This window comes from Emydura macquarii, unplaced genomic scaffold (genome assembly GCF_026122565.2).
Source record: "Emydura macquarii macquarii isolate MOO-44397 ecotype Brisbane River unplaced genomic scaffold, CSIRO-AGI_Emac_v2 contig_1230, whole genome shotgun sequence".
In the NCBI taxonomy this organism is placed as follows: Eukaryota; Metazoa; Chordata; order Testudines; family Chelidae; genus Emydura; species Emydura macquarii.
The window spans coordinates 750,733-777,761 of NW_027131367.1; the positions used below are offsets into that span (position 1 = coordinate 750,733).

General features: G+C 58.0%; 2 protein-coding genes and 1 pseudogene across 6 annotated transcripts; 2 read left to right on the plus strand and 1 right to left on the minus strand.

Moving 5' to 3' along the window:
- Positions 1-140: 140 nt before the first annotated feature.
- Positions 141-2,995, plus strand: LOC137152804 (uncharacterized; annotated as a pseudogene).
- A 36-nt stretch (positions 2,996-3,031) lies between these two features.
- Positions 3,032-17,464, minus strand: HGS (hepatocyte growth factor-regulated tyrosine kinase substrate). Of its 4 annotated transcripts, none has more exons than XM_067547154.1 (21): positions 17,331-17,464; positions 15,012-15,096; positions 14,604-14,679; positions 13,855-13,947; positions 11,311-11,434; positions 10,446-10,498; positions 9,730-9,798; positions 9,345-9,469; positions 8,808-8,886; positions 8,589-8,687; positions 8,089-8,184; positions 7,673-7,711; positions 7,444-7,587; positions 7,062-7,272; positions 6,570-6,742; positions 6,226-6,366; positions 5,969-6,146; positions 5,757-5,890; positions 5,440-5,547; positions 5,038-5,133; positions 3,032-4,805 (listed from the first exon to the last, which is right to left on the minus strand). In XM_067547154.1, the coding sequence occupies exons 1-21, from the start codon at positions 17,365-17,367 to the stop codon at positions 4,701-4,703; spliced, it is 2,265 nt and encodes a 754-aa protein (XP_067403255.1). In that variant the 5' UTR covers positions 17,368-17,464; the 3' UTR covers positions 3,032-4,700. The 4 variants fall into 4 exon arrangements, with proteins under 4 accessions (XP_067403255.1, XP_067403254.1, XP_067403256.1 ...); XM_067547153.1 differs by having other exon boundaries at positions 7,062-7,275; XM_067547155.1 differs by lacking the exon at positions 5,440-5,547 and having other exon boundaries at positions 7,062-7,275.
- Positions 17,465-17,608: 144 nt separating this feature from the next.
- Positions 17,609-24,893, plus strand: ARL16 (ADP ribosylation factor like GTPase 16). 2 transcript variants are annotated; one of them, XM_067547160.1, is made up of 5 exons: positions 17,609-17,726; positions 18,062-18,120; positions 18,925-19,038; positions 20,215-20,330; positions 21,276-24,893. In XM_067547160.1, the coding sequence occupies exons 1-5, from the start codon at positions 17,666-17,668 to the stop codon at positions 21,445-21,447; spliced, it is 522 nt and encodes a 173-aa protein (XP_067403261.1). In that variant the 5' UTR covers positions 17,609-17,665; the 3' UTR covers positions 21,448-24,893. The 2 variants fall into 2 exon arrangements, with proteins under 2 accessions (XP_067403261.1, XP_067403263.1); XM_067547162.1 differs by lacking the exon at positions 21,276-24,893 and adding an exon at positions 20,922-21,056.
- The last annotated feature ends 2,136 nt before the right edge of the window (positions 24,894-27,029 follow it).

A 27,029-nucleotide genomic window follows, 5' to 3' on the forward strand; every position in this document is an offset into this window, starting at 1 on the left:
CAGCAAGGGCGACTTTCTCTGCAGCGGTCGCGCGCGGGGGCGCAGAGGGGGGCGGGGCCTGCGGCGGGGGCGGGGCGCCAGGCCGGACGCCTGGGTTCCTTCCGGCCCGGCTCTGACCCCGAGCTGGGGTCCCGGCCCCGATGTTCCGCGGGCTCAGGCCGAACGGAACCGAACCGGGCCAGCAGCAGCAGCAGCGCTTCGTTAGCGCCAGGCCTGGCCGCGCCCCCAGTAACGGCTGCGGGCCCCGGCCCCCTTCACCGGCCAGCAGGGCCCCCGCGTTCCCGGCTGCCGGGCAGGGGCAGGGGCAGCCCCCGAGCCGTGGCCCCTCCACCCTGCGGCAGCTGCGGGGACCCCACCTGGCTTTCCCCGTTTGTGCGCCCAGCCTCGGCTGCGACTCTCCAGGGAACGAGGGGCCCGTCCTCTCCTTCGCTCCAGTAAGGCCAGGCCGGGCTGGCGGGGAGGGGAGCCAGCCCTGTCAGGCAGGAGCGGAAATCCAGGCAGCCCCATGCCAGGGGCACCTCCGCGACCTGTGGTCGGGGCGGGAGATGCCGGTGTCTCCGCTGGCCGAGGAAGAAGGCGCTGATCCTGGCGGTGCTGACCGACTCCGTGCATCACACACGCCAGGTCTCTGGGTGCACCTGGCCTCTGCGAGTGGGCGGCACGTGGTCCTTTTTGCCCAGGCTCTGACTAACGTCACCTGGCAACCTTCGGAAAACAGCCCTTCTGCCCAGGAGAGGCGAGTCTTGGGTCTGGTCCTGCCAGGAGCCCTGGGGCAGAGGCAGGGACAGGACCCCACAACATGAAAGCGGCTCCTGGCCTATTCCAGCTGCTGACAGGCTGGTGCCTGCTTCCCATGAGGAAGGACTTGAGGTGTTAAGGGTTTCACTCCCATGGTGATAGGGCCGCTGACAGCTCCAGTCACAAGTCTCCTGACCTGCTGTTCCCACAGCATTGCAGGCTCCCTTCCCCAGCCCACAGCAGGGGGAGGCCCCAGCTCCTGTGACAACAGGTGCCTGTCACCGCTCAGGAGGGCATTGTGCTCACTTGGCTTTTGGAAATTGTGCATGCCCCGCTAAGTCCTTCTGAGCTGTTCAGAACATGTGACACCAGCATCAGTGAGCAGCAGGGAACGTGCCTTCCCCCAGTGACCCCACCCCTCTTGGCTTGTAACAGCCCCAGCGCAGGAGGACAAGGTCCAAGGGTGATGGGCACATGGGAAAGACAGCTGTAGAGCTGGGAGGCTTAGACTGCATGATCCACCTCTCACTGAGATTCTCCTGCAGTCCCATCCCTCCTCTTCCATTCTGCTGGAGGCAGCTGCCATGGCTGGGAATTCTTGCTCCATGCATCAGTGTTTACAGCACAACGGGGAGAGACGGTGCTTGCCGTCGGTCAGGCTTAGAGCAGCCAGATGCACCGTCTGGAAGGTTTCGTTTTCTGGGTTTTGAATGGAGGGGAAAGGGTCTGGCTTAGTGCACTTCTTCCTCACCTGGCACCAGCAAGACAGTCTGCCCTGGAGAGTGATGCTCGCAGCACTGTGGCCCTGGCCAAAGGGATCCCAGCCTGGTGCCTCAGGGCAGCCCCCATTGTGAGAGCAGGAGGAGGTGGCCTCTGTGTGGGTTCAGTGCAGCACCCGCAGGCAGAGACCAGCAGCCTCTCCCAGTTCCCGTCTGTCTCTTCCTCCAGCACCTCTGCCTACATCAGAGCCACCAAGGCGCACAACGTGAAGGAACCGCTGGCCATGGATGCGTCTCAGTCCTGGGGCCAGTGGGCAGGTTTGTGCCAGGGCTGCTGCACTGTCATCGTCGTCATTAACCTGCTGCACTTCCTTGCACAAGTTGGAGGTGTGCATGGACGGACACACCCAGCCCTGCAGGGAAAGATCCTTCCTCCCCCTGGCCACAGCAGCCCGTGGCCCTCCCAAGGGATTATTGCTCTGGAGGGCAGCTCTGATAGCAGTGCTGGCGCCTTGTTCTGCTCCTGCTGGGACACGGGGCAGGCCCTGGCCTAGGTGCACCCTCCACTTCTCCCCAGGGCCTGCCTGGCTGATGTTGCAGGGACTAGTCCGTGGTGTGGGCCAGGTGCTGAAGCCAGGGGGTTTGCCTGATCTATGGGGTAAGTATGAAGAACAGAATCCCAACCAACAACCCCTGCCCCTCACCCCACGCAGCAGCAAGGCCTTAGGGCTTTCCAGGAACCTGAGCCCCCAAGGCCCATTCTGAACCAGCCGAGGGGTCCTGGGAGCCCAGCCCAATCTCCAGCAGCCTGTGTTCTCCCCTCCTGCAACAGGACAGGCTGCCTCAATCCTGCTGAGCAGCACAGGGGATGCAGCACGTCCTGCCCCCCTCCTCCAGCCATGGGCAGGTGCTGAATGGCCCCAGTTGCTATTTCCCTAGCCCACATTGCACTACCTCTTAAGCCCTTAACCCTCTTGGGTCCAGCAATGCCCTCTCCAGGCCCCATGGTAGAGGCTTGAAATCAAATAGAGCCGAGGCCTTAAACCCACCACCTGCTGCTGCCACTTCAGCAGAGCATGGAGGAGGTCAGGGAGGGAGGAGTAGGGAAGGGTCCTGCACTTTGTGCCCACCGCCCTTTGCCATCAAGAGGATCGTCAGCCCCGAGTGCAGCATGGAGCTGGATGAGAAGCTCCAGGGGAGGTGAGCTGTGCCCCGCCCCAGGAGCTGAATTCTTCTGCATGGGGGTAGCGAGGTGCTGGCCTGCCTTGTGAAAGTCTGAAGGGGGCCAAATCTACACCCAACCCCTCAGGAGATGGGCTCTGTTCCCAAGTGCAACTGTCTCCTTCTTCTGGGAGAGCACAAGTTAGCGGGAGAGATTCCCCCAGGAGGAAGGGCTCCCTCTTACTGGCACCGGGTCAGCAGGGGCCATGGCAGGCTCTGCCCATTTGTATTCCAGGGAGGGTGAAGAGGGCTGGCTGGAGCACATCCCAACCTCGGGAAAGTCTAGGGCAGCCACGTCCACCCCCAGAGACAGGGATGCTGCTGGTGGCTGGTGGCTTTTTGACTGGCAGGAATCCAGCCTGGGAAGGAACTTCAGCAGCTGGCCACCCCCAGCGCACTGCACCTCACGTGCACGGTAAGGTTTCTTTGGGGTGTGGGAACCAGGCAGCTTGGCAGGGTTAGGGCTGAGCTGGTGGGAGCACAGATGGGGGCGGCTCCGGCACCTGCTGAAGGCTAGTTCATGTGAAAATGAGAGACTGACGCAGGAGCAGGCGGGGGCAAGCCTTCTCCAGCCACACTTCTGCTGCTGCCACCGCCACTCCCCCACCCAGCCCACGGCTCCCCCTCCACCGAGCATAAGCCAGCCCTACGGCTCGGGGCTGGAGGCCTTGCTCGCTGCGCTAAAGGCCGAGAGAAGCCGGGCTGTGCTGCACCTTCACGCTGAGCTGGAAATGCCCGAACACACCCACTGCCTGATTTGTCAGAGGAGGCAGCTGGAGCGGGGCTGCAGCGTGTCCGGGCATGGCTGCCTGAATCCCCTAGACACTGCACAATAAACGGCTTTAACATGAATCTGTCTCCTGCTGCGGACCAAGGGGAGTGTCTCAGTGGGGCCTGCACTGAGCCCTGCAGCCTAGGGGTGGTGACAGGTGCAGCCAAGCCCCTGCAGGGGTCAGAGTCCAGGCAGCCCAGGCTGGGATCCTCCTTCCCTCAGGGTGGCCCTGCAGCATGTGAGGGGTCAGCACGCAGGGCCCTGCAGCACTATCCCCAGCACCTGACTCTGGCTCTGCAGCACCTTTGCATGACACAGATGGCATCAAGGCTGGAGCAAGTCACAGCCCTGCTGTGCTGACTGCCCAGCCCGAGAGCAGCCTCCAACCACCCCTCTGCAGCGGCTCCAGCACTGCCTGCCTGGCTGGGGGCAGAGTTAGACCAGGCCCAGGGTAACAGCTCTTTAAATACCTTTTATTGTCACTGTTTGCATGGTGCCTGCTCCACCCTACAGATGAGGGATGAGTGTTCAGAAAGCAGGGGAGGGGAGGGGAGGGCGGGGGCTCCCCTGGAGGGGATGCAGGACCCAGTAAAGGGCATGCGGAAGGGCTAGGCTCCCAGGAGCATGGAATGCAAGCACAGGTGCCAGGCGTCCATGGAGTGGCCCAGGCTCCTACTAGGGCAGAGAGGAATAGGGGCACAGGCCAGCCTTTGTGTACCACGGCAGCTCAGCATAAGGTCTAATCACGCCCTTTGTCCTAGGGACAGGCAGCAGCTGGCTCTGGAGCAGTGTCTGGGGCACGGTTAAGTCTCTCCCCTGGTGCGAAGCAGAGAAGGGAGGCCCTGGCCTGTGCTATTACTGGTCCCCCTCCTCGAGCTCGTCTCAGTGCCGGCTCCGAGGCATAAGGCAGCCTGGCAAGGAGAGTGCCCCGTAGGCCCTAGTCACCATCCTGCCCCACAGCCCTGGGGGGAAGCCCGGCTGCAGCCTTGGTCTTGCTACAGGCTCCTCCTGAAGGGCTTAGTGCCCCACGCACTCCCCACCTGGCAGGGGGGGTTTCACAGCTTCCGGCAACCATGGCAGCATTTCAGCCAGGTAGGGATGGCAGGGAAATGCCTTGGTCCCACCCTCCCCTCGAGCAGGGACATTCCTCGGGGGCGGCGGGAGGGAGGAAAGACAGAAATGGCTAGGTTGGTGTGTAAGTGTTTCCTGCAGGCAATAGTGTTATACGGGCCGCCCCCTCCTCGCAGAGCTCAGTCGAAGGAGATGAGCTGGGCCTCTCCGCTGCCCTGGGCCTGCTGCACCTGTGATGGGGCCGGCTGCGGCTGCTGCTGGGGGGGCCCTGCAGGGGGCGGCATCTGGGAGGGACAAACGATGTGGTTAGCAGGCACTCCTCACATGGTCCCCCCGCCTTACCCAGCCTGGTGCTGGTGGAAGCTCAGGGCCCCTGCTGGTCGCCCCACCCATGCCTGGCCCCAGGAAAATGCACCTGGAGCTGGAGGTGACCAGGGCAGGCTGTGACCAGCTGAGGAGGGAGCAGAAATGATGGTGAAAAGGGACGCCAGGTTTGCGTGGGGCTGGCAAACTCACCTGCTGATACATGGGCTGCTGTCCCGAGAGGTACGTCGGCTGGGACGGCAGGTTACTCAGCGCCGGCTCCTGCCCAGGAAGGGTCGACATAAGGCCCTATAGCAGGAGGCAGGGGAGAGCAATCAGATGGCCACCAGACCTCTGCTGGGGCAGAGACCCCAGAGCTCACAGCCAGGGCTGTAGGGCCCATCATGCCAGAGATCTGAGCCTCAACCGCAGCAGTGAAGGGCCAGGGCAGGGCTCTGACATGGATCAAGGGAATACAGAAAATCCAGCCCCATAGCCCTCCCCCTACTAGTGCCAGCAGAGGCCCTATTTCCCCCATCCCCTGGCCGGTGAGCAGCCACCCCCAACGCCAGGTTGTGAGAAGGCATGGAGCAGTTCAGCGGTGGTGGGGCTCACCTGCATGGTGTAGGGCTGGTACCCCATGGAGACACACTGGCTCCCCATGTAGCCAGACTGGGGGGCCTGCGAGATGGCAGGGATGCTCTGCGCCTGTGCCGCGGCGTTCTATGGGGAAGAGCGCAGGGTGAACGTGGGGCACCGTGGGCAGCCAAGCAGCTCCCCCCACCAACCAGGGTCCAGGGAGCAGCTGGCTCCCCGGGGGAGCCCCAGGCAATCTGGGACTGCTCAGCGGGGAAGCCTGGGAGGGGACAGCCTGTGCCACTGACGCAGAGTCCTGCATGCTGTGGGGGCGGGGGCCGGCGCTGCTCACTTGCCTGGTAGCCCTGCGTCGGGGTTGGCTGGTAGGAGGAGTAGGCCGGGTTTGTGCTGGGAGCCGCCTGCCCTTGCTGAGCCGCCTGCCCGCCGCCTGCTCCTGCCTGGTACATGTAGGCATTCACCATGCTGGGATCTGGAGCAGAGAGGGCACAGTGAGGGGACTGGTGCTGCATTCCAGCCCTGCTTACTGCTGCTCGGCCCAGGCTCTTACCTGCCCCTGCGACAGGCATGGGTGTGTAGGGGCCAGTGCTCCCTGGAGCTGGCTGGTTCATGTACACATTGTGCATGGGAGAGCCCTCCACCGAGCCTGCGGGGCTGAAGGTGCCTGGGAAGCTGGTGGGACCGGATGGCTGGTAGATCACCCCTCCTGCTGCTGGCATGGCCTGGAGCTGCGAAAAGGAGGGAGCTTGAAGGGGAGAGTTCAGGGGAGAGGGCTCATGGGCAGGCTCCCTGGCATGGCTGCGGTACCTGGGCGTAGGGCAGAGAGAAAGCTGGCATCTGGGCTCTCATCTGGATGGTCTGCTTTTGCTGCTCCAGGCGCATCTGCCTCTCCTTTTCCTGCTCCTGCAGCCGCTGGATGGCCAACTGCCGCTGCATCTCCAGGTACTCCTGCAGGGAGAGCCGCCACCACACGCATCAGGAGGGAGGCGCCCCCTCTCCACAGAACAGTGCTGCCCCCAGCCAGGTCTGCCCAGCCACCCCCCAACGGGCCACTCCAAGGCTGCCATGGCCACCGGCAAGCCCTGGGAACGGCCCCGGCACAGCACCTGCTGCCTCCCATGAGACACCTGGAAAAGGCTTCCCTGCCTCACCTGCTTCTTCTGTCTCATGATCTCCAGCTTCTGTGCCAGCTGGATTTGGCGCTGGCGCTCTGCCTCCTCGGCCGCCTGGCGCAGCTTCTCGCAGTGCTCCTCCCGCAGAGCGTTCAGGGCCCCGCGGGCGTCCCGGATCTGGGCCAGCTTGTCCTGCAGGCCCTCATAGTACACTGGGGAAGAGAACTGCAGCCTCAGGCTCCTGCAGGACAAGGGACCCACGCAAGGCAGCATCCAGGCTGGCTCTCTGCTGGGCTCACCCAGTCCTGGGCACCAGCTGCCCCTGGATACAGCACGTGGCCCCCAGCCAGACCTTAAATGGGGTACGTTCCTCTGTGCCCCCAGGACTGGCCTTGGGCTACGCCGCCTGCCGCAGAGAACCGCCCGGCAGTCTGCCACTCGTCCCCAGAGAGCTGCCCGCAAGCCATTGGCAGGGAGCCGTCTGTCCTCCCCCAACTCCATGCCCCAGGGAAGGGAGCAGAAGCCACCTACGCCTGCGCTCGTCCAGCTGGTTGAGCAGCTCCAGCAGCTGGGGGTGCATGTTGTTGATGGACTGGAAGAGGGAGAGCACGGCAGAGTCGTTGGTGATGCTGCGGCCCCGCATGTGGTTGCTCTTCATGCGGTTGATGAAGGTGGTGACGGCATTCCGCAAAGCCTTCAGGAACTGCTCGTGGTTCTCCTCCGACTCCCCGTTCTGGTACTGCTGCTGGAGACAGAGGGCAGCGCAGTTAGCCCTGATCCCCACACCTAGACAGGAGCCGGACTTGTGCTTCGTGCCGGGGGCGAGGCAGGGCCAGGCAATTCCCACGGGCACTGATTCAAACTGAGCTGCCAGACCCCCGAGAGACGGGGTGGGACTGGGCCCCTCTCTTACCTCCACACCACCGAGCGGGATGGGATGAGCTTCCCCAGGCTGGGCAGCCGGCTCGGAGAGGGACAGGGGGGCAGATGGGGTGGGGCTCTTGCGAACCTCCTCCTGCTTCTTCTCCCAGTAGTTGCGGTTCAGGTAGCGCGCCAGCTGCCAGGAAGAGCAGAGGGAGAAGATCAGCGCCCAAGCCTGAGTGGGAACCAGCCTACCCTGCGCCAGAGAGGCGTGTCCTTACCTCAGGGTCGGTGTCCTCGGCCAGGGGTGCAGAGGAGTTCTGGGGAGAGAGAAGAGGGAGGGACATCAGGTCTGAGGCACTCGGGACTCCACAGCCCCCTACACGACTCCCCATTAGGACAGAAACACCCTGCCCAGGGCCAGGCCAGGCAACAGCAGGAGCACAGGAGTGGAAGGGGCAGTGGGCACAGGCGGGGTTCGCCTCCTGACCAGGCAGCAGAGGAACAGCACCCACAAGGCACGGTCAGTTTTCAGAGCAGGGTCTCCTGGGTCTCCCCAGCATACCAGGGTTCTCGGTGGAACAGAGCGATGCTCTCCTGGCTTTAGATCTCAGAGGGGGACTGAGCCCAGCTGGGCAGCCCCGGGGACCGGGCACTGACCCCGCAGGTGTGCTCAGGAGGGCTGCTGTTCACTTACCACAGGGGAGGAGTAGAGGGTGCTGACTGGGGGTGCGGACGAGGTGACAGGCGTGGGATCAGCCTTCGGGTATACGGAGTAGGTTGTTTTCTGTCTCTGCACAGGGCACAAGATCTGCACTGTTGAGCTGGACGCTTCTCAGGGCTGACAAGCCTGGCTTGGAGGGCCAGGCCCTGTCACTGCACGTCACGAGTCATTGGGTGGGAGGAGCTGCTAATGTCAGCATGGGGGCTGCACGGCTGCCAGGATCTGCCCACAGGCGGGATCAGCACCAGCCCTATTACTCTGGTGAAGGAGACCCTCACCCCAGATCCAGGGGAGTGCAGCACCCCTTGGCCCACCATGCATCCTCCCTGCACCAGGGAAGGTGCTGTACCTGGCCCGGAACAGGCCCAGGGCTGGGAACCCGCTGGTGCAAAGCGCACAACAGCAGCCCTGCCAGAGGCTTGGAGAGGTCCCAGGCAGCGCTCCCTCCTCCAGCCCCAGCACTGGGTACAAACCATCCTCTCCTTCTCCTCCGCCTCCGACTGGGAGAGGGCGATTGCCAGCTGCAGCTCCTCTTCCTCCTGCAGGGCCGTCTCGTCGCGCTTCGGGGGCAGCTGCAGACGGAGAGAGGGGCTGCTCAGTGGGACAGCGAGCAGGAGGGGAAGAGAACCAGGGACTACCCCGGCCTCCTGCCCAGCTTGGTGCCCACGCAGGCCGGCCGCCCGCTCACTCACCTGGGACTGCTGGGAAAGGGGGCTGGTCAGGTACTCGGCTGGCAGCTCAGCGGGGGCAGCAGTTTTGCCCTCAGCTTTCCTACAATCAGACAGAGGTGACAGCAGAGAGCAGGGCCTCCAGGCAGCACTCCTAAGCCCTGCTTTGGGGCTAGCACCCCTCGCCCAGCTGGCCTCAGCCCCCCATTCCCAGTGAGGGGCATGGCCCCGGCCCGCCCTGGCCCCGAGGAAGCATGGCTCCCAGCACAGCAAGCAGGCCGTGGATGGGGGCAATGGAGTCAGACAATGCCCTTGCAGGTCAAGGATGGCAGTGTAAAGCTGACGCCATCTCCTGAATCCCTCCCCCAGCACTCTGCCCGTCTCCAAGGGGCAGCTCTCCGGCCAGGCTGCCCAGCCACTGGGGAACCCTGTCCAGAGAGCTCCAGCGTGCAGGGCTGTGGAGACCCTCCCTTGCTCCAGAAGGCTGGCCCCACCCCAACCGCCAGCCACCGCTGCCCCCGCCACATGCAGCATGCTGATCCCGGACCCCTTGAGACTGACTTGTTGAGGTGCTCGTAGCAGGGCTCACACACCCGCACCTCCTTCTCAATGCCAAACTTGGGGATAGTGGAGTACTTGGAGGAGCACTTGCCACAGAAGATCTGCCCACAGGCCCGGCAGTGATGCTGCAAACAAAGAGGGGGACGAGGTCAGCTTGGACATTGGACTCCACACACTTCCTTAGCACCATCCCGCCACAGCCTGTGCCCCTCCATGCCCATTGCACAGGGTGCTTGCTGCCCCCCTTCCCCTACAGCTCGGCTTCCCAGCCAAGCCCACCCTGACTCTGCAGCTACAGTCGCTTGCTAGGGGGAGGAGGAGGAGGAGACCGAGCCCCAGAGGTGTCACATGGGAAGGGAACTAAAGAACACGCAGCAGCACCCACCTTGCGGGTCACGACCCCAAACTGCACTCGACATCTGTGACACTCTTCAGCATCCACCCAGTCAGGAGCCTGCCAGAGAGCACAGAGACCTGCGTAAGGAAAGGTCCAGCACCAGGACACCGGCTCCATGGTGCCTGTCGGGCTCTGGGCCAGGCCACGCCAGGCCATTCCTTAGAGGGGGAGACGGGAGTAGCTGGGCCTTAGTGACGCAGGAGGAGGCACTCTCCTCTGCAATTAACACCTCCTGTGGCCACTGGCTGCACTGGGTCACAGGCTGTGCTGCAGGGGTGTTACTTCTTCCTCCTGGCTCGCTGTGGGAATGCGCCGTGCTGACCCCAGTGATGACCTAGCAGGTGGGGCAGGCTGTGCTGCTGGAGGAACCCTTGGAAAGACGCAGGACTGTGGTGTTATTGATCTCTGAGCGCTCTGTATTGGCTCCCTGTCAAGGCACTCGGCCTCCTTAAACCCCCTGCAGGTCCAGGTGGATAGAGGGTTCTGCACTTCCTCTCCTAAACTGTCTGTCCCGCCCCAGAGCTGGCTGCATCTCAGTGAGGAGTGTGTGAAACCAACCAGTTGCACAACCCATGGAAGGCGATTCTGGTACTAGAGGAACACAGGAGTTTGACCACCAGTTTAACGGTTGGCTAGAAATGGCAGTGGTGGTCCCCTCTGTAACACCAGAGCGCCTCCTCACCGCGCTGCACTGCAGTGCTCACCCTTTCTGCAGCAAACATGGCGTCGCTCTCCTTGAATTCTGGGAACACGTGACCTGCAGGAAGAGTGGAACAATATCTCCCTGTTAAGTGTGATCCTACCAGACTGGGCAGTGGTGCCTAGTGCTCAGAGCTGAGGACTGAGAGCCAGGGCTCTTGGCTCCTAGTCCTGACTTCGGCACTTGTGCAAGAGTTCTCAGCAATCGTGTAAACTGCACCACAGTCATCTGCCTCCCAGCTCTGGATCAAGACTACTCCGAATGCAGAGCACAGCCCCTGCCGGAGAGATTCAGGGACACTCACACTAGGCAACGGGCCCCTTGGAGAAAACACATGTTGGAAGCCCAAGATCAGGGCAAGAAATCCCGCATTTCCGCCAGGATGGGACTCCCTGGATCTACGCGGATTCTCAGCCACTCACACAAGGTAAGATCGCGGTGTTAGGCAGTGTCTGTGATCTGGGCACTTCGAATGCACCTAGCACTTCAGGGAAATCCAGAAGCATGTCATGTCCTTCAAGAGGGGAACCAAGTTCTCAGCTGCCCACCCCAGTAACAGTTCCCAGAAGCATGTGCTCATCTACAGCAAGTTTCCTAGGAACATTCCCAGCTCTGGATTCCAGGGCCTTTCTGCCACAGTACATCTTCCCTGGCTGGGCTGCAGGGCCAGAGGGAGGGGGAGGCCACCTCTGCGACAGGGACTGGATTCAAGTCGCCCTGACAGGTCCATCAGGGAGGCCATTACATATGAACCCATCTGTCCCAGCTCTTCTCCCAGCACCTGGCTGGGCACGGCCACCTGCTCCCTCCCCCTTGCTGTCAGCACCAGGGGAGACTCACTAGCCCCCTTTGCCCCACCATGTCCTTACCTTCCACCTTCATGATCTGGTAGGTGTCCTGCACAACCTTGTACTTGGGCTCGTTGCGGAAGGCGTGAGCCCAGGCCTGGATCAGGTACAGGATCTTATTGCGCACATTCACTTCCACTTGTCTCTGCACACAGGAGGAAAGCAGCTGAGCCCAGCATGGGATGTTGTGGGAGCTCTTTGTGCTACACACCCTCAGCTGTGTCCTGGTGAGACACACACTGGAGTGGGGGCCCACATGAAACAGGCTAGAGGGGTGTTCCTCCCGTGAGAGGGGAGCCTGGGGACAACTCGCCCCACTCACATAAGGCACCGCCCAGTGGAAGCGCACTTCATTAGAGGCAAACACCATAGCCCTGTTGGCCACCCCTGCCCCTAACAGGAGCAGCCAAGACCACAGCATGGGACAAGGTCCTTCGGCCCAACCTGCTCCCCTGCAGCAGGGCTCAGCATGGAGAATGGGATCCTTCTCCAGAGCTCCCTGATTGCACCCCACCTGCCCCAAAGGGCCTTCCTTAGTTGCTCCCCCTCTATGCAGGCCAGGCTAATTGTGCAGGCAGCCAGGTATCCGCTCCCACCCAGCCGGACTGTCACCCTGCAGTCACAGCAATTCATGAGAACTACTGATCTCCTCATTAGCCACAAAGGCTGAGAAATGCAACCTGCCTCGGCTCTGGGTCTCAGCAAGCCTCCATCAGCCCCCAGCCACTAACTCCAGTTCACATGCCTCTCCAGGAACACCCCGAACCTCCCCCAGGGAAGTGGAGGAATGCCTGACCTTCAGGAGCTAGGAGTGCGTGAGCCGCAGTTCAGGAAGCTGCAAGCAGCTCAGCAGGGCCTGTTTCAGTCTGAACCAGCCTCCAAGAGGGGCCCTGCCATCAGCTGATCATGTCATCACCAGACCACATGACTGGCTGCTCCAGAAACTCCTCCCTCCCCCTCCGCAAGCAGAAAAGCAGATTCCAAGCATTCACACAAGCTCCAATTTCAATTGTGGGAGAGCTCAATCCAGCCTCAGAGACACCTGCAGCTCCAAATCCAGCCAGGCCTGAGAGGAGCCTGGACCACAGAGAGGGGCAACAGAACACCCATGTCCAAGGAGCCAGGACTCCAGCAGCAGCTAGAGATTCGGAAGTGTGAAAGAATGCAGCTCGGGCAGTGCGGGAGCTCTGGACACAGCTCACCTGGGAGCCTGAGCAGAATCAGAGACTCCTGAGCTGATCCCATTTTTGCAAAGCTCACTACCTACCCCAACACCCCTCTGAGCAGTCCAGCAGCCTGCATTCAGGATGGTGTCAGGCACTAGACAGGCAGTGGCTGAGGTAGCAGCTGCTTTGAATTAGCAGCCCACAGAGCCCAAGGTACACCGAGCACCTGCCCAGACAGAACACACCCTTCCAGAGAGACTGTCGCAGGGCCCAGCTGAACCCGCTCAGAGCCACCACGTGCACAGCACAAACAGGTCCGGGAAGCCTCCAGGATACAAGTGCAGGTCCCCCAGCTCAGGAACGCTCAAGCTGCACTGAACTCTGGGATACCACAGGGCTGTCACAGGAAAGCACCCCCACCGCTCAGCTTCGTGGCTGCCGTTGCAAATGAAGAGAAGCCGGGCGAGGAGACCCCCCCTTCTGCGTGTGTGTGACAGAACTAGCAACGCTCATCCAGGAGCTGCTAGCTGTGGCCAGTCACCTGCCTCAGGCAGATGCTCCCGAGGAAGGAGGAAAGCCTCTGTGCTGAACTCAGCGGTGTACTCCTATCCCCGTGTGCCTTGGAGATGGGGGCAGGAGAACTTCTTCCGGTCTCCACCCCAGCTGCAGAGGAGCTTGCGCCCTGGGACATGAGCATCAAGAGCCTATGGAAGCGTCATCCCACCCGCTGTCACTGAACGTGCTGTTCTCAGTCACAAGCATCTCAGCGTCGCTGGGAATCTTGCTCAGCTCTTGGCCTTGCAGCAGCTCGTCCCATGGATTAGTTAACGCTCAGAGAACAGGGATCTCGTTTGCGTTCTAAACTCGCTGCCTTTCCATCTCCTCTTGTATTATGGGATGAGAGCTCCCCTCCCCCTCCAGCACCTCTTCCTGCCAGCCCCCCCCCGATAGGTATTTTCACTTTCCTTCACTGGCTATGGCTAAGCCAAGTGCAATACCCAAGGTGAGGATCTGCCTGCAAATGGCCCCGCAGAGCAGTATGTTATCTGCTGCAGTATACTCCATCCATCGCTCCTTCCACAGCCCGACATCCGCTTTGCTCTCCCTTCCCAACAGCTGTTTCCTGCAGCTGCCCATGATGCTACAATCTTTTCCCTGGGAAATTCCAAGTAACACAGACCCACCGGTGCAGTTCAGGTCGTTCCTTCTGACAGGCATTTCCACACAGGGGCTCCACGCTCTGCTTCTCCCATGTCCTCCCACTGCCCCATTTCCAAATCCCCGAGGGCCTCTCTGTGTTAACAGTGACCTAGAAAGATGCTGCTTTTATTGTTTCCATGCCTCCACCTTCCTCCCCCAACCCCATCCAGAGGGAAACAAGTGACCAATGTATTTCTACCTTGAATAGTTCCTTCAATTCCTCCATAGTCTGTTTATTGGCCACCTCATCATGGACCGTCTGGCCACAATTCTTGACCACAGACTCCATGACCTGCGAAGAAGAACTAGGATTAGATTCCCGCACAGCACCCTACAGAGCACAGGCCCAGCAGCCTGAGAGCAGAGCCACAGCATGTACTGTACCCTGCACCACCAAACCCAGAGCCCTCCATGCCAGCTTCAGCCAGAGAAACATCTGCTACTTCCAAAAGCACCAGCAGCCTCTTGAACTGGGGTTCTTGGCTTTTTTTTTAAATAGTACGGTCACATTTTAATATAGGGACATAACAGGAAATACCCTTAAACTTACTGGTGGCCTTTGCCTCCCTGCCATTTAGAATCCATAATGTCCCAGCTGTAAATAAACCAACCCCCAGCCTTGTAGAGCAATATCAGGGCAGGATTTCATGTATATTTTAGAGGATTAATTCAGTACGGCAGCTGGGAATAAAGAAGCAGAGTCAGCAGGTCACAGACCCTGTGTTGAGGCCCCCACTCTACAGAATCAGAGGAGGGTGGGCTCTGCACAGCTGTCAGCTGTACTCCTTGCGGGGGGAGGGGGGGGGCGGTGTTGAAGGGGGCAGTTTGTGTAGACTTCATTCTGTAGAGAAGAATCTGTGGAAGGGTGTGAGCATCCATCCGGGCTACACATGTTACACAGGCCTGGAGAGGACTGCACTTTGCTGGGTTGCATTGGGTTCGGGTTACCTCCAGTGCATAGAGAGCCACGTGGGGGTTCTTGTCATTGACTTTCTTCTTGATAGCACCGACTGCATATTTAGCTCTGGAAAAAGAGAGAGCACACACATTTTCAGGCAGACAAGAACCTGCAGGAAGAGTCCAGCTGCCACTTCACAGTCCAGTAACCCCCATCCTCACAACAGCAAAGAACACAGTTTATGGCACAGGCAACTCCACGGGCCAAGCCAGAAAAAGAGGAAGAACAGTGATGTTCAAGGCCCACTTTCTCTCAGGATCCTAGGTAGGACATGATCTGCAACTTTCCCAATCAGAGACATTATCTCAAGATGTTGTATTGTCTCCTTACCACATAACAAAACAACAGCCTAGGGGACCAGTGGGCTCCCCCATGGGAGGAAGTGATATGGCACTTACTGCGTGTCTCCCTGACGAATCATATCACAGATCTGCAGGATGGATTCCCAGTCTGTCTCCAGCAGAAGCTGACTGGTAGCTTTCTCTGCAAGGAATTGAAATACCCATTAGCTTGTTTGGAACTGGCCTGCCTCTGTTCCACCCTCTCAGCCTTATTAACACAGGAGCTCTCACTCGGATGAGACTTGGCTCCCCATCATCAATCATTCAGAACCTTAGACATTCAGTAACTGACACATTCTTCCCAAACCTTGGTATTTTGGGGCTGCTAATCAGAACTGCCTGGTTCTTTCCAAGTCTCATAAGACTTTAAGATCAGAAGGGACCATTACGATCATCTAGTCTGACCTCCTGCACAATGCAGGCCACAGAACCTCACCCGCCCACTCCTGTAATAGACCCCCTGACCTATGACTGAGATATTGAAGTCCTCGAATCATGGTTTAAAGACCTCAAGGTACAGAGAATCCACCAGCAAGTGAGCCGTGCTCCACACTGCAGAGGAAGGTGAAAAACCCCCAGGGCCTTTGCCAATCTGCCCTTGGGAAAAATTCCTTCTCGACCCCAAATATGGTGATCAATTAAACCCTGAGCACCTGGGCAAGACTCATCAGTCAGACACCCAGGAAAGAATTCTCTGTAGTAACTCAGAGCCCACCCCATCTAACATCCCATCACAGGCCCTTGGGCATATTTACCATCAGTAGTCAAAGATCAGTTAATTGCCAAATTAGGCTGTCCCATCGTACCATCTCCTCCATAAACTTAGCAAGCTCAGTCTTGAAGCCAGCTAGGTTTCAAGGGGCCTCAGTCTCCAAAACCCATACAGCAATGCAAACGTTATTTCTTACATGTTCAGGCGGTTTGGATGCACTGTGGGTGAGTACAAGGCTTTTATGGTGCTCTCTAACCAAATAACCTGCTCTGCTGAAAATACAAGGACTAAATTTCCAAACCTGTTACATAACATTTCAGTGTGCAGTAAGTGTTATGATCCCCACCCCTGCAGCTGGGTCTATGAGGCTGCAGACAGAGGTTCCTAGGTACTGCTAGCAAAACTAACAATTTATGTTTTCGGTACCTATCCAGGTTTGTGTGTGGAAGTCAGCACCATGGTGTCAGTCTTACCACCCTGTGACGGGAGCTATCAAAGCTGATGTCCATAACCCACTAGCAACAGTTGGGCCTCCCCACTCTCTCCATCCTTTAATCAGAGTTCTTTTGCGGTTTGTCAAATGAATGATTTAGACGCCACACCAGAACTCTGTTCATCCCAGACAGCTACACCTGTTTTTCTAGTTAACAGTATTTTATACTTGGAGAGCGTCATGCTCCTTGACTCAGTTCTGAACCTCCCGGCCCACCCAGCTGGCAGGGAGTTAGTCATGTAGCAGAACCTGATCTTTAGCAAAGTTTGAGGAAGCCCTGGCTGGGATGATTTAGCTGGAGTTGGTCCTGCTTTGAGCAGAGGGTTGGACTAGATACCTCCTGAGGTCCCTTCCAACCCTCATCTTCTCTGATTCTAGGAAGGTGGGTTTTGCAAGGTCAGGGAACAGTGTGTGGGCTAAAAGGGAGAATGAAAATGGCAGAAATCAAAGGACCCATCCTGGTGTGATCATCAGAAGACACCTCCCGACATTGTATTAGAAAAACCAGCTCCCTGAGTCCCGCACTACTGTGAGCAGGTATCAGGCTGGGCTGGGGGCAGAGCTGGGATACACAAGCTCTGCCCACAATGATGCGTTGGCTGGAGAAATCCGTTATGAGGAGCAGTGAAATGACCGATGCTGATCTTTAAATCCCCGCCATGAGGCTGTGAGTGACAGAGGGAATCCGCCGAGCCGGAGGAGGATGGGGGGAGGAGAAGCAGCTGGTGCTTGTGCTGGTACAGGGAACCCCCCCCCCCCCCCGTCAGGCTCAGGCTAGAGCGCTTGTTTTGCGCTGTTCTCTGGGGCAGGAGCAGGGGCAGGCATTGGGCCCCGCACAGGGAGCGGCAAGGCCCAGCAAAGCCAGGCCCAGGCCTCGGAGAAGTGGGGGAGGGGAAGGGGGAGTTATTCTCGGGCCGGGCCAGGCTAGTCACCCCCAGCGACGCCGCGCAGGCTCAGGCCGGCTGCCGGGCACCGCTGCGGAGCCGCTGGGCTCGGGTCGCCCCGCCCGCCCATGCCCTGAAGCTCTGAGTGACCAAGGCCCGGTCCGACCGACCCCCCCGGCTGCCCGCGGGGAAGCTCCATCGCGGCCGAGCCGGGCTCGCCGGGACCGGGCCGCCCGGAACCGGCCGAGGCGGGGAGAGCGCCCAGCGCGCGCCCAGCACCCCCGTACCCAGGAGCCGCTCGAAGGTGCCGCCGCCTCTGCCCATGGTGCCCCGAAATCCGCCGCTCCGGATCGGCTCCGGCTCCGGCTCCAGATCAGCCTCGGATAGAATCGGATCGCCTCCGCCACAGGCCGCGCTTCCGCTTCCGGCTTCCGCCGGGGGCGGAGCTTCCTCCGCCCAGGGAGTGGAGTGGTTGGATCCCGGGAGATCAGAGTGACAGCACAGTCAGCCAGTGAGCGCTCAGCTGCTCCGCCGCATCTCCGCCAATGGCAGCGGGGCAGCGCATCTCCATGACAATGGGCTGGGTGGTGCGGAGGGCCTAGGCCGCGCTGCGCTGCTCCCCATGTTCCTGCTGCTGGGGGCCGCGGGCGTGGGCAAGACCCTGCTGGTGAAGCGGCTGCAGAATATCCTGACCCGGCCTGGGAGACCCTGCCTCGTCGCGGGAGTCTCGGGCGCTGTGGGGACCTAGCCAGCTGGGCACGTGGGGCGGGGTGTGCCCGGCGGGGTTTGGGGGGGGGGGGCCCGGCGGGGGGGCCTGGGGTTTGGGGGGGCGGGGTGTGCCCGAAGCGGGGGGGGGGTGTGCCCGGCGGGCGGCGCCCCGGTGCGGGTCAGTTCGTGGGGTGGGGCAGCGATCCCCGGCTCTAGTCTCTGCGGCCGGCGCTGCGGGGTCCCGGGGTGAAGCCGGGTCTGATGCTATTTATTATTATCCCGCCCCATGCTCCTTAACAGCTTCCTGCACAGCTGTGCTCCAAGGAGGGGCCCAGGGCGCTCGGGGAGCCGCCCCCCACGCTGCCCACGGTATGGCCGGGCCTGGCCCAGGGCGGGGGCTCTGGCTCCCGTGGCCCGTCTGCATTCAGAGCGTCCGCGCATTCAGTGCCCTTCGCCAGCCCGCTGCATCCAGGGCTGAGTGCCAGGGACTAATGGCAGCACCACTCAGCTCCTTGTAGATCAGCCCCAGGAGGGGCCGGGCTGCTGGTCTCAGTGTGAGGCAGTGGGGCCAGGACTCTGTTGCCTTTGTGTTAGTAAGGTGTCAACAGGGCCGGGGAGACCCAGCCTGGGCAGCTACACTGAACAAAAGGCTGCCCTGAGGAAGGTCCCTGCACAGACGCTGCACGTGTCAGACGATGTCAGCATCAGCAGAAACCGTCTGATGCCAGTTCAGCCACTGCTGCTGCACCTCTAGGGCAAGCCCATCCCGGTGTGACACCAGCTTAAACCTGGACTGGTGTGTGGGGCTCCTGCCGGTGACTACTGCACGTCTGCTGGGAAATTTCTTCCCGGAGCTGCTCCTGTTCTGTAATCTGTTGCAGCGATAATAATCCCGGCCAATCCTCCTGCTTTTGAGGGCTCTTCTACGTTAGGAATAGAGCAGTGCCATTTACAGCACAGCTACCCCCCCGCAGTGGTGCTCTTTGGCAGCACAGACAGGTCCTCACCATGTTGCAAGCGGGTCCAACCATGCTGTAGTGTAGACAGGCCCCAGAGAGTCACTTTTTTAACCAGCAGCTCAGTGGTTTGCTAACAGGAGATTGACTTGTTCGTGAGGCACACAAACATCTCTACAGAGACTGACTGACTGACTGGTGTCTTCTAACCTCGCAGGTGGGCACAAATCTAACTGACCTCCTCATCCAGAAGAAGATCACGATTCGGGAGCTGGGGGGCTGCATGGGGCCTATCTGGTCTAGTTACTATGGAGATTGCAGCGCGGTCCTGGTGAGTGCACAATGCACAGCCCTTGGATCTGGATTCTGAATGTGGCCTTTTCACTGGCCAATCACCAATATCTAACCCACCAGTCCATTGGCTCAGGCTGTATGGCAGCTGCCTTGCACAGTATGTGGAGTGATTCCCACCTAGGCTGAGTGACCCACACTGTGGAAGTCAGGGTAACAGCTCCCTTGGGATAGGGAGGGACAGCCCATTGTACAAATGGGCACGCAGTGACACACATACGAGGAAATGACTTTCCCAAGTCAGTAGCAGAGTGACGTAGAACCCACGAGTCGTGGGCATGCTCAGATCACACTGCCCCTTGTCACTATGTAAAGGTCTCTGCATTGTAATACAAGAAATCAGTGGTGTTTAGACATAACTAGGCTTGGCAACATTAACTTTTTTATTTCTGTGGATATTATCACTGTTTATTTTTAAGCATTTGTTTCCAATTTTTATTGATTTAAATTTTCACATTTGCAAAAGTGGGGGAGGGGGTCAGACAATTCTTTTATGACAGTCTCTCACATTCTCAAGCAACATTTTTCTCCCTTTATCTATCTGTACATTTCATTTATCAATGGAAATCATTTTTCACCTGTTTGTGTGTAGGGTGAAAGACGTTTACTGACACTTGCTGATAAAAATCGAACCCTTCCGAGCCTAGCCATGCCCAGGCAGCCCAAGGCCTACTCTCCCTGCCCACAGCCCTCGAATGAGTGGTGAGGGAACCCTTCACCTCCGGGCCACACTCTTCAGTGCCCCGCCATTGTTCATGCCACAGCGTCTCCCGGCACCTCATCCCTCAGGGCCCGGGGAATCCGTCTCAATCACCTTGTGGGCTTGATTCCTTGCAGGGTGACTTCATCTTCTCAAACTGGCCTACTCCTGAGCAACTGAGTGTGTTCATAGGCAGGGCTGGGGGAGGTTCATCACCATGGCTGGTGGAGTGAGGCCCCAAATCAAGGGAATGGCCCTCAGACTCCAGGACTCTGCACCGGAGCCGCTCACTTATGGGAGGTCACTTCATTTCCCTCTTGTTTTAATCTCCTCCCACTCCCCATTCTGGAGGGTGGGGGGAGAGAGGAGGCGGAGGAAGATGATCTGCTCTCCCAATCAGCTGCCTTACATTTCAATAAAGTCCTCACCTGGTGCTTTCACTCTGCTTCTTCCCAGTTCATGATTGATGCTGCTAACCCCACCCAGATCTCCTCATCCTGTGTCCAGCTGCTGTCGCTCCTCTCTGCAGAGCAGCTCGCCTCAGCATCTGTCCTGATCCTGTTCAATAAGATGTAAGGCATGGGTTCCTCCAGGCTGAGAGTGACCAGTAGCCATGCGGGATAGGAGGGAAGCTGGGATTCTTGCTGCAGTAATTCCTTGCCTAGATCATCTGCAGCCAAATAAGTCCCTTAGAGGCAGGTGAAGTGCTCTGCCCATTTCAGCTGGTTCTACTGAGGGCCATCTGCCTTTTCATGGTAACCAGGTGGAGCATTAGAGTTGCTGCCTCAGTTTCCCCAACCTGTCTGTAAATAAGTCCAAACAAGCTTGCATTGAAGAATATCCCTTTAATTAACAAAACACATATCCCCAACAAGGAAAGGGCTTCCACTCATGGCCTGGGTCCCACTCTTAGCTCCAGAGTTGGGAACCCCTCTTACATGGTCTCTGCACCTTCCTTGTTCACAACCCCCTCGCCCCAGCTCTTCTCCTCAGATCTAGGGTACTGTTCTTACCAATCCATCTGCCCTGAACATAAAATACCACCTCAAGGCCTTCCCAGAGCTGGAGCAGAACTCTCACCAGTCCCTTGGCAAACATAGCAGGAAGATTTCACCCAGTTCTCCTCTGCATAGCTGGGATATGTTCTCATCCATTTTTCCCAGGACTTTATTGGGAACACTTGGCTGGGATCTCCTCTGTCCAGCAGCCTGCCTCCCCCCCCCGATGATCACCTTGCTGGATTCCTTTCCTGCCTGAGTTCTGGTGACTTTATTACAGTTAGGTGCTTCCCCACTTGAGGACTAATCAACCACATAGGCAATCAGTTAACCCCAAGGCTGTTTACCAGCCTTAGCTGTGGGTAGACTGGCCCTAGTTCTCTGACAGGCCAGTCACCCTGGGATAGCCCCTTGCAGGGATGGTTCACTAAGAAAGGCAAATGCCAGTTGCTGTGTTGAGTCACGGATGGTTTAGCACAATCATTCTCTCTCTTTTTCCCCATCTCAATGTGGCTCCAGTGACCTGCCCTGCTACATGTCCCTGGTGGAGATGAAATCGCTGTTCCGTATTCAAGACATCATTTCCTGTGCTAAACAGCCCATCACTGTGGTGGAGATCAGCGCCCGTGATGGCACGGGCTTGGACAACGTGCTGCAATGGCTTCGCTCCATCCTCAAGGATCCTAGTTGAATTTGCTCTGTGTCCATCTCTGGTGTATCCTGCCAGCAGATGGGGGCTGACTCTGACTCCAGGCAGTTCACACCTCCTAGGATCCAGGAGCAATAGAGGTAGCTGAGCAGCACCCCTCCCTCTGGGAATGTGAACGGGACAGCAGCAAGACAGATTGTGCCCCTGGCCGGTTGGTGGTAGTGGAGCGGCCCCAGACTTTTGGTACTTTGAATTGCAAAGTCAACTCTGAACTCAGGACTTTCTCCCTTTTGTTCCAGACTTTGTCAGCCTGCTTGCCCCTGGGGCTGGGGGAAGGTGCTGTCTTTCAGTGGAAGGGGTGAGCTGGGAGACGCAAGGATGGTACTTACAAAGGAACCTTTGCCTAGTGACTCTGCAGTGCTTGGCAGTCTTGCTGATGAGGTGCCACGCTGCTCCCCTTCCTGCTTTGACTGCTGGCCCTATGCTGCTCCTGAGTTCTCCCCCAGCCAATACAGGACTCGATGGTCCCTCTGCGCTGCCAGAGTGGCCTCCAGGGGCTGGAGCAGGGTGAGGATCTGCCCCTGCTCTCTTGCTCTTGGGCTTGGAGGGGCTGCTGAGGGGATGGGTACCCTGCAGCTGTTGGAGTCCATCTGTGGGCAGGAGCTCTGGGGAGGCATCTGTCACTGATTAAACATTGCTATCAGTTTGTTAAAGTGCAAAGCACAGCTCCCTTCTCCCTCTGGTTTAATGCAGCATCTTCTGAGAGCAGATCAGTTTGGACAACGTAGCTGTATACAAACCTGTTATAGTGCCCCAAAAGGTGCATGAGGAGCTTCCCAGACCAGGCACAGGTCCCTGCCCCAAAAGCTCAAGTAGGTAACGTAAACCCAGGTGAGTTTATTTGCACACAACAAAAGCAGTCAGTCTGCACAGGACTCCATGTCAGATAGACCAAATTCGCAGTGTTTGCATTGCATTAGCACCCAAGGGCCCCAGCGTGCTGGGTGCTGCACCAACAGAGAGGAAGACCAGGTCCCTGAGCGGAAGAGTTTACAGTCCAGTGTAAAGCCACCTTCACGCTCACCACCTGCATTTCCAGTACAGCAGGCTGGAGTCCCGAGGTGCCACACACATAAGAGAAGCTCTGTTTCTGTGTAAGAAGGGGAAGCACACAGTACACCGTGCTATAGTCCAGGCCATTTGGTCGTTATAGCCAGGGGTTCATTATAGGGAAAAAGATTGCAGCTCTGTTGCAGGAAGGGAGACTAAATGGAGACTCCCACAACCACTGGCAGGCTCCAGAAAAAGTGCAGCCTCCTGTGTTGGTGCGATAGATTGGTGAATGGGGCTCAGTGGGGAGCCTTGGCACGTCCCCTGTGTTTCGCTTTTCTCCTAGCGGGTGAGAAGGGGGTGTAGGCTGACTTCCCAAACAGCTCCAGAGACACGAACTGTGCACCCCGCTCCAACAGTCCATATCCAGTTCGACTCTGGGAGGCATTCTCCCTCCAGCACACGCAAGTGGTGTGCAGCGTCTAAGCCTAAGCAGAAGGACAGGGCAGGGCAGGGCTGGGGGTGTCCCCACGGCGTATGCACTAGGGACAGGCCCTGCTGCTGTGGGCTTTGTCAGAGGGGGAACTAGCACTAGAGCAGCCTGAGACCCCTGCAACAGCCCCCAGCAGGAGGGTGCCTGAGCTGCGCAGAATTGCAGTTTGACCCCCCCCCCCCCCGCTGCCACTATCAGTCACTGGGGCTCAAAAACCTGCAACGTCTTGACCTTGAACTTTCTTGCCCGCAGGTTGGAAATAAGTTGTTTTTTAATATTTGCCTCAATGCTATCTGTGAAGTCCCTCTCTATGGCTTCATAGCTCTGTGGCACAGGGCCTGCCCCTGTTGCCTGAACCCCCCTCTCCACCACTCTGGTCCCCAGCAGGAGCTTGCTCAAGGACTCCACCTCAGCGCAGTTCCCATATTTCCATCTGCCCAGGGTTGTGGGGGCGTCAGGCGGAGGCTGAAAGTTCACATGCTGAAATATTTCCTGGCACTTCTCACAAGGCGACTTCGCCTGATACTTTTGTTCATTAACGTTAAACTGAAAGGCCTGGCTCCACACACCCTCAGGGAAGGTGATGGCTAGACCAGTGTTGCCATGATGCACTGCATAGGCCACGGCCTTGTGCCATGTTTTTATGGAGGACAAATCAATCATAATGCGTCTCTCGTGGCGCCCCTTACATGAGAGGGAAGCACCATAGAAGCGGTTGCTCTCAGCTCCACCCGTGGGCTCACGGTAATAGCAGCAAGCAATAACGGTGGCTGTAAAGGTGAACTCCTTGGCCTGCAGCCCGTGAGATGCCTCCGATGAATTCGTCCACAGTTGTGCATTAAAGTTCTGCAGGAAGCTCCTTATCTCCTCGGGGGTAGTGAAACCTTTCACTTCTGTCACCTGGGAATAGACAGCATTATTCATTCAGACCCTGCATCCTTTATTTGCTCCATATTCCCCTCCCCAGGGGAAGAGAAAACGACAAACTCGCGCCGCTCCAAAAGCAGAATTTTGTGCCTCTGCCAGGGACAGAGCAGTTAAACAAGAGCTGGTCACTGTAACTCAGGTACGCAAGAAGTCTTTGCCAAAGTCCCTCCTGGGAGCCATTTAAAGACACAATGTAGTCATGGGGGCGAGAGGGAAGGTGCTGTCTTGGGGCACAGATTGGCTACAAAACAGAAAGCAGTAGGAATAAATCAACTTCCACCCAGCAGCAGGGGCCAGATCCAAGAGCGGGACTGGCGCTGTTTGTGACGCTGACTGAGCCAGAAAAGGGTGGGCAGCATTTGCAGCCGAGACAGAGTTTTTCAGTGATTGACGACTGAAGAGTGTCCAAGGGACCGACCCCAGACAGCGGGGCTGGGTCAGACAGTGGCAGGCGGAGGTGACAAGGGCATGAAAAGGCAGTAAAATGCTAACTGCCAAAAGGAAACTTGTCTAGACATCACAATTAGTCTGTGGAACTCGGTGCCACAGGATCTCACTGAGGCCAAGAGGTTAGCAGGACTCAAAGAGGAGTAGCCGGTGACATGGCTAATGAGAACACCCCACTGCATTAGACAGGAACCACATTCCTACAGAGAAACCCGCCGGCTTCAGCATGTGACAGCCGTGAGCTGCGAGCAGGATTCAAAGAAGAGCGTCTGCTTGGGGCAGGCTATTCTTCAATGCTCCGTTCCAGGGTTCTGGCCCACGCTGAGACACCGGATCGGACTCCCAGGAGCCCTGGTCTGGCCGTTCCTATGGTGCCAATGTGGTCATGAGCTTGCACTTGGAACCAGGCTGTTCAGGTCCTTACAGCCGCACCAAGCCCATCGCTCTCCCCAGCAGCCACTGCTGCATCCTGACGTCCAGGCCTGGCTCCCATCTGCTCCACTGACGTCAGTGGAGCTGTGCTAACGACACCCGTTGAGGATCTGGCCCTGTAGCTCAGGCTCCTGCCAGACACAGGCCGCACACAGAGAATACATACGTAATCGAGGAGGATGGAGTACGGTGTTTTGGTGGGAAGGTGGGTTGTACACTGCTCAAACGAGGCTGGGCAGGAACGGCTCCACACTTCTTGGTGAGCCTCAGGGAAAAACTCTCTGGGCTGTACTGGAGTCTTATGTATTTGTCCGAAGAAGAATATCGCATGCAGCATCTGGTGAAAAGCAGAGTTGGACTCTGGAAGGGGTTCTGGTGGACACATACCACTCCCATTGGTGCCCCACCAGCCCGCCTCCCCGTCCCGATCCCAGACTGGTCCCATGGCCTCTGCAGCCATTGCTGACATGGGAAAGTCACAGCAGGATCGGCTGGCTGCCTCTAACGCTAATGCAACACGTGCAGAGCGAGCCTGGCACTGCCTGGCTGCAGTTATTCTCTATTGCACCTCGTCCTCCCATCTGCTTCTCGCTGCTCTCCTGCCGATGTGACTGTGCTCCCTAGCCCCCTCCCCACCCAGGCACAGCCGGCAGCCTGTTCGCAGAACACAAGCTGTCCGGTAAGTTCCTGGCCTGCACTGAGGACAGCTTTTTGTTTCAGAAAGAGGAGACAACATCCAGGGATAGCCATTTTAGACTTCTTTCTGACCAGGGCCGGATTAACCTTTCGTGGGACCCAGCACCCGGGCCGTGGCTGGCCCCGCCCCCATGCTCTGCCCCGAGTAGGGTGACCAGATAACAAGTGTGAAAGATCAGGATCGGGAGTGGGGGTAATAGGCACCTGTATAAGTAAGAGCCCCAAATATCAGAACTATCCCTGTAAAATCAGGACATCTGGTCACCCTCCCCGAACCCCTGCCCCCTGCTCCATGTCCTCCCCCCGAGGGCCCACCCACTGCTCTCGGGGGAGCGGGGGGGGCAGTGGCTGGAAGGTGAAGGGGCAGAGAGGAATGAGTGGTAGGTGGAAGGTGAGGGGACAGAGAGAAGAGAGAGCTGGGGCAGCACCTCAGTGTGGAGAGAGGGGGTGGGATGGCGGGACCACGTTCCAGGTGCCAGGCCTACAGTGCCACTGTAAAGCCGGTACTGTTCTGACCAAGAGAGAGGACTGGGTTGTGAATCTGAAGGTGGAAGGCAGTTTGGGTGGAAGTGATCATAAAATGCTAGATTTAATTATTCTAAGGAAAGGGAGACGTGAGCGCAGCAGAGTAAGGATAATGCAGCCTGGCAAACCCCGAGAAGTGGTAGACATGGGAAGAAAAGCGAAGGACCAGAAGAGTTCAGGGGAGCTGGCGGGTTTTCAAGGAGATGATATTAAAAGCACAGCTGCAAATGAGGCTGATGCAAAGGAAAGACAGAGCCAATAGGGCTCCATCAGGAGTGATTTAAAGACCTGAAAAATAAAAAGGAATCCTATGAAAAGTGAAACCCTGGATAACTTGCTAAGGAGGGGGAAGAACAGCACAAAGGATGTAGGGGTAAAATCAGAAGGCCTACGGCACAAAATGCGTTGCACCTCGCACGGGATAGGAAAGGAAAGAGGAACAGGCTCTTCAATACATGAGAAGCAAGATGAAGGTGAAGGTGAAGATGAAGGCGAGTGTAGGTTGGCTGCTTAGCCGGGGAGGCTCTAATAACAGAGCTGCAAGGAGGCGGAGAGTTTAATTCTAGTCTTCACTAACACGGTTACTAGTGACCAGACCCGCAGCACAATTCTTACAAACATCGAGGGGGAAGGGTTGCAAGCCTTTTAGGTAACAGAACATTTAGACACGTGAAATGGATTCAAGTCGGCAGGGCCTGATGAAGTTCATCCTGGGGTACCTGGACCCATTAGCAATTATCTTTGAGCACTCACAGAGGATGGGAGATGTCCTCGGGGACTAGGACAGGGCAAACCTAGTAACTGTCTCTTAACAAAGAGGAGCTGGGGAATTATATCACCTAGTCAGCCTAACTTCAATACCTGGAAAGATCCGGGAACAAATTATTAAACAAACAGTTTGTCGCATCTAGGGAATAATAGGGTGATAAGGAAAAACCAGCCTGGAGCGGTGAAAACAGATCATGCCAAACCAGCTTAATGTCCTTGGACTGGTTACCGGCCTCGTGGATGAGGGAAAGCTATTGATAAGATAGATCTTGATTTTAATAAGGGT